This window comes from Corapipo altera, unplaced genomic scaffold (assembly GCF_003945725.1).
Source record: "Corapipo altera isolate COAL_440 unplaced genomic scaffold, ASM394572v1 70, whole genome shotgun sequence".
NCBI lineage: Eukaryota > Metazoa > Chordata > Aves > Passeriformes > Pipridae > Corapipo > Corapipo altera.
This window is the reverse complement of record NW_020884911.1, coordinates 948,623-958,380: the sequence shown is the minus strand read 5'-3', so window position 1 is coordinate 958,380 and position 9,758 is coordinate 948,623. Positions and strand designations below refer to the sequence as shown.

Below are 9,758 nucleotides of genomic sequence, written 5' to 3'. Positions count from 1 at the left end.
ACAACCAGTACCAGCAGCACCAGTACCACCAGTAGCAGCAGCACCCCCAGCAGCCCCAGCAGGAGCAGCCCCAGTAGCCCCAGCAGCCACAACACTCGCCGCTGACTCATCCCGGGGGAGCCCTCGGGCTCCAGCCCCTCCCGCGGTGGCTCCGTGGGGTTTTCCCTTTCCTTCCTCGTCAAGGAGGCCCTGAATCACCACCACCCCCCCGTGACGTGGCCCCTCCACTTACTGGAATGCTGCTGAGCCTCCCGAATCCCCGGTTTGCAGCCAGGGAGCCGGGTCGGTGACACTCGGGGTGCTGGTGACACTCAGGGCACCAGTGGCACCTGCAGCTTTCCCCGGGCACCCAGGGATGGCTCCCCCTGGCTCAGTGCTTTGCCCCTCGAGCAGCTCATCCCGAAGCCCATCCCGAAGCCAATCCCGAAGCCCATCCCGAAGCCGTGCCCTCCATCCCACGGAGACACTCACCCAGAGCCCACGCACGTCCCACAGAGCAGCGCCTGCGACGGGAGAGGAGGAGTCAGGCCCGGGTATGTTTCCATGGGAAAAACTGACTGCACAAATGTCACTTATTTCCCACCGTTAAGTGGTGTCTGAAATGATGGAGGGGGGGAAAAAGGTCCTGCCTTCCTGCCGTAATCCCAGCGGGACAGCCGTGCTCCTGCTGACTCACCCCGTTGGCTTCCCTGGGGAAAAAACAGGAAAAATAGGATTTTTTTTAAAATTTATGCTGCTTAAAAAAAAACTCTTCTGCTTCTTATGTTCCAGCGCTGGGCCAGGGAATCACCTGTGGAGGAACAGGGGAATCATCTAGCGAGGAAGCAGCACCAGGAATTCCAGAGGCAGGAGCAGAGCAGGTTTGTCCTGGTGGGTTTTGTGCCGCAGGGTGGGAATCGCCCAGGGCTTTGTGCCACCTTGTATCCCAGTGGGATGCTCCACCACAGGGATTCATCTCTTTGCTTCCCACACTTCCCATTCCACAGGCATTTTATAGCAAGGGTTTAGGATCAGCTTCCCCGGGAAAACCTCAGTCCCAACCTGCACACTTTCTGCTGGAATGTCATTAATGCTTCAGTATTAATTGGAATAACGGGGGGAATGTTGGGATGGCAGAGGGAAGCTTGGCTCCTGCGTCCTTCCCTGGGCCGTAGGAGTGATCCACACCGGGCGAGGGTGGATAAAAAATCCATCAGCCAGGGAAAATTGTAGGAGTGCCACTGATTCCAGAGCCTGGCTTTACCAGGTCCTGGCATTTCCTCAGCTCAGAGCCCCCAGCATCCCAGAGAAAACCCCACGCACTCCAGATTCCGAAGCCACCCACGGATCCCCTGCAGTGGGATCCCTCCACGAATCTCAGACCAGAGCAAACCCATCCCATATCCTACCTGGCCTCTCCTTGCTGCAGCTCCCAGCCCTGGGATGTGCAGGGGGTTTATATGGCCCCGTCCTCCCCCTCTGGGATGCAGGGAAGGACATTTTCCCATGGCTGATGGGCTCTCCCACTTCCCCCGGGTTACACCCATAGGGGAAAGGATCGGGGAGTTTTTCTCATCAGAAAGAGCCTTTGCTGGGAAAGGTCTCGTTTCCCAGGGCTTGGAGCCAAATCCACAGGGACAACAGGGGCAGAGGGGGCTGGGAATGGGCTGGGGGCGGCAGGAGGCTCTGCTGAGGGATCCCCCACTCTCCTCTCTTTCACCCAGGTGATGCATCCCCAAGCTCTCGGGCTCCTGGATGCTATTCCAGCCTGTCCACTGGGAAGCCCCCTGTTTCCCCCCCATCCCCATTTAAAAGAGGCCATGACCTCCCTACAAACCCCGTGGGAAAGGCTCTGGCTGCACATGGGCGATGGAAACCATCCCCATTCCCCAGGGAACGGTTCTGGCAAGCGCATCCCAGATATTCACCCCACTCCAAGCCCTTTCCCTCCCAGCTAAGGGACCCTTTCCCTCTCTCCCGCTGCAGAGGGGGGTGGTTGTCACCCTGCCTGTGTCCCTACTCCGAGTTTTACCCACTCAATTCCCGCTTAGCGTGATTTTGGAGGAGCAGGGTTTCGGGAAAACAGTGTGCCCCACACGTGGCTTATGGGAAGGTCCGTGCTCCCGGATTCAGCTGGAGTTCAGGGATGACTCAGTCGGCACGAGCAGCCCCGGGAGGGGCTGATGCAGCAGGAAGGGGGGGCTGGGAGAGGGTGGCTCGGGGGAACTTGGATTTATGGCACCAGATCCGGAGGCATTTGGCACTGGGTGCTCCACGGCTGTGCTCGGGTCCAGCTGAGCATCCCAACCTCAATCCCTCAACCTGGTGGCTTCAACCCTTCCAGCTCCTGACCTGGCTGTGCCACAGTCACGTTGGTGAGAACCCACAGTGCTGGGACAGTCCCGGCCGTGCCCGAGGGAGCTGCCGTGGGATGGGTGATGGATGCTCTGGCTCAGCTGAGAGCCAGGGAAAAGCACCAAAAGCTGTCCCCTCTGTGCCCTCATCCCTGGCTTTCACCCATTTCCCACCCCTGACACCGGCAGCCGCTCCCTTGGTTGGGATTTGAAGGATCACAAGTCCCCAGATGAACCCAGGAGGTGCAGAACTCTGGAGGTTTTGGAGCCCAGCACCGGCTGCAGTGGCACCTAATGCTCGGATATTCCTCCAAAAAATCAAGGGGATGGATGCTCCTCTTTGTCTGGTGCTTCCCAGGGACACCCCAGCAGAGCACAAGTCGGTGGGAAATGTCCTGCCTGGAAGGACAGTGGAACAAATCACCTCACAAGCATCTCGTGGGAAGGAGAAAGAGGAGGAGGAGGAGGAGGGTTGTCCCACTGTGGTGAGAAAACACTCAACCTGCTCCCTTCCCACCTCTCTTCCCCCCCAGTATTGTGACAAAACTGGAAAATGTGCTGGCAGCCATGAGCATTTCCCTGGAAAAAAACCCAGTTTACTGGCCCAGCTTCCAAATCCATCTGGCCAGACTCGGGGCAGGCATCAGCTGCCGGATTTTCCCGCCGGGCTCTCGAGCTGCTGGTGGTGCCCCGGGGGGACGCAGGTCCCAGGGGATCACGTTCCACCCCCGCGCCCGCATCCCCCGCGGGGCTCGGCTGCAGGAATCCACGCTCGGCACCCCAAATCCCCGCGGCGGCGGCCGGGATGCCGCGGGATGGCCGGGATGCCGCGGGATGGCCGGGATGCCGCGGGATGGCCGGGATGCTGCGGGGCCGGCGGCTCTGCCGGGCATGCCGGCACCTGCCTTCCCGCAGAGCGAAAAAACAAGTTGCTAAGTCACAGCAAAACCATGAAAGCAAAACCACAGAGCCCCAAAGCGCCTCTGAGTCACTCCCCCGGCCGCCGCCACGGCCCCACGGCATCCAGAACTCGCCGCCACCTGCAGCCGGCCGGGAGCTGCTGGTCCGCGCTCGGAATTCGCGCTGCTCCGGGGCAGCTGGAAGCGTTTTCCAGCAGGGAAAGCCGCTCTGAGCGCGCAGCAGGCGCGGATGGAGGAGCTGAGGTCACACCAAAACCGGCCTGTCAGGCCCCGCTCAGCGGCACTCAAAGCGCCTCCTTTCCCCTCTTTGCTGTGCTCTCACCTGCATTTTTTTTTTTATTGCCGCTATTGAATTGTGAAAAAAAATCCTCGTTTGAAAGGTGGCTGGAGCCCAAGCACCGCCAGAAAGTGCTCCCGGGATTAGTCACCGGCGGGCAGCGCCTCTGTTGACATGAGTCACGCAGGTCTGGCCGCGCCGATTCAAACCCCGAATTTTCGGCTTCTCGGCTTTGGGGTTGTCCCCGGGAGACCTTTCGGTAACTTGTCACCGGTTCTGAGCAGAGCCGGCAGCCGCCTCCCGGCACCGGCGCTTCCCGAAACGCCGGAGCCGGGATTCTGGAGCAGCCGGGAGGGCGGGATGGGCTCCCAAAAACCGAGTCCCGTCGGTGGAATAAGGAGCGAGGCGGTGGGTGCCGGCGGTGGGGACAGCGGGGCCGGGCCGCTGCCATCGGGCCCCGTGCCGATGCCGACAGAGGTCACTGTTGCCGAAAATTTGGGCGTCCCAGCCAAAAAAAAGGAACCCGGGGCTTGAGGAGGGGAAGGCGGCGATGGGGCCCGGGTTTGAACAGGAGCCGCCTTCCAGGGAGCGGGGATCAGCTGGAAAATTGCGGGCGATGCACCGGAGATCCCATCGTGATCCACGGGATGGGCTGGAGAAGCCGTGCTCTCCCCCACGGCCGCGGCGGGACGCCCAAGGTGCCGGGCAGCTGAGATTAAAGGATTAAAAACAACGAGGAGGAAGGGAAAGGGCCGGGAATGCGCTGCCGCGGGATGTCCCCGAGGCCGAAAGCCGAGCCAGGGCAGGAAAAGGAGACGACCCAGGGCTGTTCGACCCCTCAGGGAGCCACGCGGCTCCAGAACAACCGGGGGGGAACACGGGCAGTCCCAAGAGCGAGCGCGGGTTGGGAGGTATCAGATGGATGCACTCGCTTCCCAGGGGAAAAACCGTGGCGGGTCCTGGATGGAGCGGCAGGAGGAGAACTCGCGGCTGCCTTTCCCAGCCCGAAGCCCAGGGGAGAGCACGGAAACAGCTCGTGGGTGCAGCAGAAAATCCCCCCCCCAAGGTGACTAAGCACTCTGGGTACGAGGCGTGACAACAGCGGAGCCCCAGCTCCGTCCTTGCCTGTGCCGCTCCCGCCGGGATTTATCATGGAATCCCAGAATAGTTTGGGTGGAAGGGATTTTAAAGCTCATCCCGTTCTGCCACGGGCAGGGATACCTTCCACCACCCCAGGTTGCTCCAAGCCCCGTCCAGCCTGGCCAGGAACACTTCCAGGGATGGGGAATCCGGTTATCCGGGTGCGGGACCCCGGGGTGGGAGGAGGAACCTCCACATCCCATCTCCCCCCATCCCCGTGCCTGCGCAGAGCTGCTCCTGCCCTGCGGCTCCCAGGGCATCCCTCAATCCCTGCCAGATCCCACTGCATCCAGAACCCCCTCAGCAGCCCCGAGGGCAGCTCCTGCTCCAGGGGAGCTGCGGGACAGGCAAAACCCCAAACCCACCCCTCAGCCAGCGCAAAATCCAAAATATTCCCACCGTCCCGAGCAGGACCCAGCAGCGCACGGGGCGCAAGGAATTGCAAACCCTTCCATGGCTGGTTTTTGCAATTCCCGGCAGCAGCCAAAGGCTGGCAAAGGGAATATCACCTTACCCTGCGTGCCAGGGGGGCCGAGGAGCAGGAAGCCCCCTGGGACGGGGGGCACACGGGGAGGGGGGCTCCGTGTGGAGCCGGGATGCGAAGGCACCGGGAGCGGAGCCGCCTGGGAGCGAGCGGAGCCTCTGGAAGCGGAGCGGCTGGAAGCGCAGCCCTGGCATTCGTAACGGGCGCCGAAACTGCGCCGAGCTCTGCCCCGATCATTGGTCCAGGTCACGGCAGCCGCTGCTTTCAAATTCTGCTCGAGCTTCAAAAGGAAACAGGAAGCCCCAAAGCTCTGCACCAGAGGCTCTCGCGGCGCCCACGCGTTCGCCTCCCACCCCCAACCCCCCGGGAATGGCGCGTTCCCGGCCTCCGGAGGGAGCCGGGAGCATCCCGACCCCCAGCTCCTCGCGGGGATTTGCTAAAGCTGGTTTGCTTCATTTTATTCACCTTTTTTTCATCTTGTTTGTGGCCAAGTGCATCTTAGCCTTCCAGCTGCCGGGTGACCCAGCAGCAACCCGGCCCAGGTGGGATAAACCCCACGCATCCACCAGGAGAGCCAGAGGCTTTAGGACACCTGCAGCTTTCCCAGCTTTTCACCCCAAATCCAGCATTTGTGTTTTCTGCCCCTTTTTCCAGCTGAGGTAAACTCGGGAGACTCATTCCAGGGTTGGGGAAGGGGCTTGAGGAGGCAAAAAAATAATTTGTCCTGGGAAAAGTCAGAGGGAAATCCCATTCCCCAAGCCTGCAAATGTTGGGTGGGGCTTGGAGCTACCTGGTCTGGTGGGAAGTGTCCCTGCCTGTGGAACTGGATCATCTTTAAGGTCCCTTCCAACCCCAGCCAGTCTGAGATTCTGTGCAAGCCCAGTTTTCATTCCCTTTGGGGAGTGAGCACTTCCTGCTTCCCCTTTCCCCAATTTAGAAGGAAGAAAACAACTTCTACAAGCTGCACCCCTTTCCCAGGGGAAGGAGCATCCAGGGTGACAGTGTGAGACCTGACAGTTTCTGAGGTTTTCCCCTCTGTTCCTGCATTTATTGAACTCACATACAGAAGGTGCCTGTGTGTTAAATTAAATTAATACAATCAAATTAATTGTATTAAATTAGAGGAACTTCTGAACAGCATAAAAAAATGGGATGAGGGTTGGAATTTGTCACGGGCTCTGCTTCCTTCAGGACGTCTCAAGCAACTGGAAAACCTCAGTTAACACACATTAAACACATTCTCAGTAATAATAATGTGGTTTGTAAAATTCTTCTACTTTTGTTCTCTTTTCAGTGACCCCTGGTTGTCTTCCTCTGTCCATCTGCAAAATCCCTTGGCTCCCCTCCTCAAGGGTTTGGGATAAAACAGGGAGAGAGTAAGGACAACCCCCACGGAATGTGATTCAATCTGAAAACAGAAAAGGCAGGATCCAACCCCTTGGCTCTGGCTGAAGAATCACTCACCCTCTGGCTGCTTTTCTTGGAGGAATTCCACCTGTTTGACAACAAATTAAGCACCAGAACCAACACGGAACCGGCCCCGCTCTGAGTTCAGTGCTCCAGGGAAAGCAAGTTTTCCAAGCTGCCTCCACCCTCCAGGACCTCGTGGAAGCGGATTAAGATCCATCACAAGCAAAGGGGTTACAAAAACAAGGACAAGGCACAGCTCCCAGCCGAGGTCCCCTCAGAATTCTCCACACACACACACAGAAAAAAAAAAAGACGGATTTGTAAACAACCCTTCGTTACAAAAGTAAATTTATTATGACCTCACTTTTATAAGGTTTTTTTTTTTTTTTCCACTCGTGGTAACATTTATAAATAACTCCTGGGGGTGAGTTTGGTGGTTGAGAAGGTACAAAATAAAGCAGGTTTTGGGTGGTCCTACAGCACCATGGCCTGGGGGTTCCCGAGGAGCAGCGGCGCGAGCCGGAGCAGCGCCCGCACCGGGATGTGCAGCCGCCTGAACTTCAACAGCAGCTCCGAGAAGCTCCTGCTCCCTAAAAAAAAAAACATCCAAGACAAAGAAAACAAGGTAAAAACAGGGTCAGGTTTGCCCCAAGCAGAGCTGTGAGGGAGCAGAGCTCCCTCAGTGGAGCCTCCGGAGGTGTTTTCCTGGCGATCCTACGGTTGCAACACTGGTTAAAAGGTCAGTTTTTACATTAAACATGTAAGAAATCCCAAATTCCATCAGGGAGAATAACACAAAGAAAATACCCAGAGGAGAGGTGTGTAGCAGGCATCTGATTGGAATCATCCAAGCCCAGACACAGGAATCTGTATGCTCAGGACCCTGGCTAGCACAGGATTCCTGGGATGGGCACTCCCTGGGAAGCCTCCAGCCCCAGATCCCTCTCCCCACGGAGGGGGTGACATTCCTGTCATGGCCCTAAGCAGGGTACAGAGCTCCCAAAGCTGCAGTCCAGCTGAGTTTCCTCAGGAGAGCAGAGCACTGGTGTATCCCGGGCTGGGCTGAGGGAGGAAAAGCTGCCCAATGGAAGGGGCCAGGATTTCCCTGGATCCCAGCTCCAGACTCACCTTCCAAGCCTCCAGCTGCCAGCTGGGCTGGTGTGGGCACAGAGTGGTAGATCAGGAAGCAGGCCAGCATGCTCAGCTGGGATTCCTCTGGGGGCTGCCCACTCAGGTAGGAATGCAGGGACACATCCCCTCCAGCTGCAAGACACAAGGCACACCAGGGAAATTCAGGAAGCATTTCACTAAGGAAACTGGGTTTCTAAAGAAAAATCTCCATCTCCCCACAGGAGGTGGGCTGGGGGCTTGTTTTCCAACCTCCTTCCTTCTGCCATGGCCACCCTACACCCTGTTCCCTGCTGTGGCCACCCCTTCTAGAAAATTCTCCCAGTGCAGGATTAGGAAGGCATTTTCTCTGGGAATTGTGAACCAAACCTCCCACCACTACAGGCAAACAGAATTCCTCAGGGAATGGTTCCACACCAAACTGAAAACAGGGTGGTTTATCCCAGGGCCTGCCTTTCCCTTGCCAACCTGGATCAGCAAGACAGGAACCAGGCGAGCAACCTGGTCTGGTGGGAGGTGTGGGGGGAAGGAGGGGGTCTTTAGGGTCCCTTCCAAACCAAACCAGCCTGGAATTCCGTGAAGAGCTGCCTTAGAGATCCCTCCTCCCTACCTTGCAGCCACTGATCCAGAGTGTTGTCTATAGTGCACTTCATCACGGGCAGGAACTCCGAGTTCATGAAGAGCCCTCTGTTGGGGTTCCTGCTCATCCTCTCCTGGTGGCTCCGGGAGCTGAAGAACTCCAGCACCAGCTTGATCTGCCACAGCTCGAACGTCTCTGACATCTCCCCCCTCTCCAACCTCCTCACGGCCTGGGAGAGGGGGAAACACAACGTGAACACTCTCTGCCCCCCCAAAAAAAAGTGGCCCAAAGCATTCCCCAAAGCAGAACTGTGAGCTGACTGCACCTGATCTATGGCGATGTACGTGGGCAGCATCTCGGGGTTCTCCTGGGTGACACACTCGTAAAGGATGGAAGAGAAAAGGTCCAGGATTTCCTGTTTCTGATCAAGGACATGTGTTAGACGTGGTTTATTCAGGTTCCTACTCGTGTTTCCTTTTGTTAAAGTTGCCCCATTTGCTGACATCGCAGGAATCTGGGATCGTTCAACTTTTGTTTTATTCCCTCCCTTAAGTCACCTGGTGCAAAGAAATTCCAAGCAAAACACCCAAACCCCTCCCTGACTTCCCCTAAATGCCTCATGACCCTCTGGATTTGTTAAACACATTCCTCAAGGAATGGGAAACAAATTCCAATACCAAACCAATAAAAATTAGAGGGTCACCATCCCTTTACACCTTTTTATTACAAACCATCCTGCAGAATATTCCCTCTTCCTGCTGCTTGGAGGGCTGGACTCCGCTCCAGAGTTTAGTGAAGGTTTTCCCCACCTTTTATCCATGCCAGAAGTGTTGGTCCCCACCAAACACACCCTACCTGGCCCATGTCCACAGTGGGTTTGCAGAAATAATCAGCAAAGGAGAAGAGAGCGGGGTCAGAAGTGAAAGCAGAGATGGCTTCTGGCTGGGGAAAAAAAAAAAAGGATATTAAAACACACCCTTAAAATGAACTTTTTGGGTTTGGTGCACAAAGGCAGCAGCAACTGATAACCAAACCTTCCAAAACACAAGTGAGAAGGTTGTAACCCACACCAAAGGTTGGAATCCGTGACCTAAGGGTTGGAGTCCACAATCTGAAAGTTGGATTCAATGATCTAAAGGTTGGACTCTGTGATCTAAAGGCTGGATTTGTGATCTAAAAGTTGGACTCCACAATCTAAAGGTTGGATTCATGATCTAAAAGTTGGACTCCACGATCTAAAGGTTGGAATCCCTGATCTAAAAGTTGGATTCGTGATCTAAAAGTTGGACTCCACAATCTAAAGGTTGGATTTGTGATCTAAAAGTTGGATTTGTGATCTAAAGGTTGGAATCCCTGATCTAAAAGTTGGACTCCACAATCTAAAGGTTGGAATCCCTGATCCAAAAGTTGGATTTGTGATCTAAAGGTTGGATTTGTGGTCTAAAAGTTGGATTTGTGATCTAAAAGTTGGATTTGTGATCTAAAA

The 9,758-nt window shown here is 56.3% G+C and overlaps 1 protein-coding gene across 2 annotated transcripts in view; it reads right to left on the bottom strand.

The window, feature by feature from the left end:
• Positions 1-6,895: 6,895 nt before the first annotated feature.
• ANAPC1 (anaphase promoting complex subunit 1) overlaps positions 6,896-9,758 on the bottom strand; it is a 26,376-nt gene continuing 23,513 nt past the window's right edge. The window contains exons 43-47 of one of the 2 annotated variants that reach the window (XM_027653886.1): positions 9,128-9,214; positions 8,598-8,693; positions 8,303-8,501; positions 7,693-7,827; positions 6,896-7,154 (exon numbers count right to left, since the gene is read on the bottom strand). In XM_027653886.1, the coding sequence (XP_027509687.1) occupies positions 7,039-7,154; positions 7,693-7,827; positions 8,303-8,501; positions 8,598-8,693; positions 9,128-9,214 (633 nt within the window). In that variant the 3' untranslated portion in view covers positions 6,896-7,038. The other variant, XM_027653885.1, reaches the window with a different exon arrangement.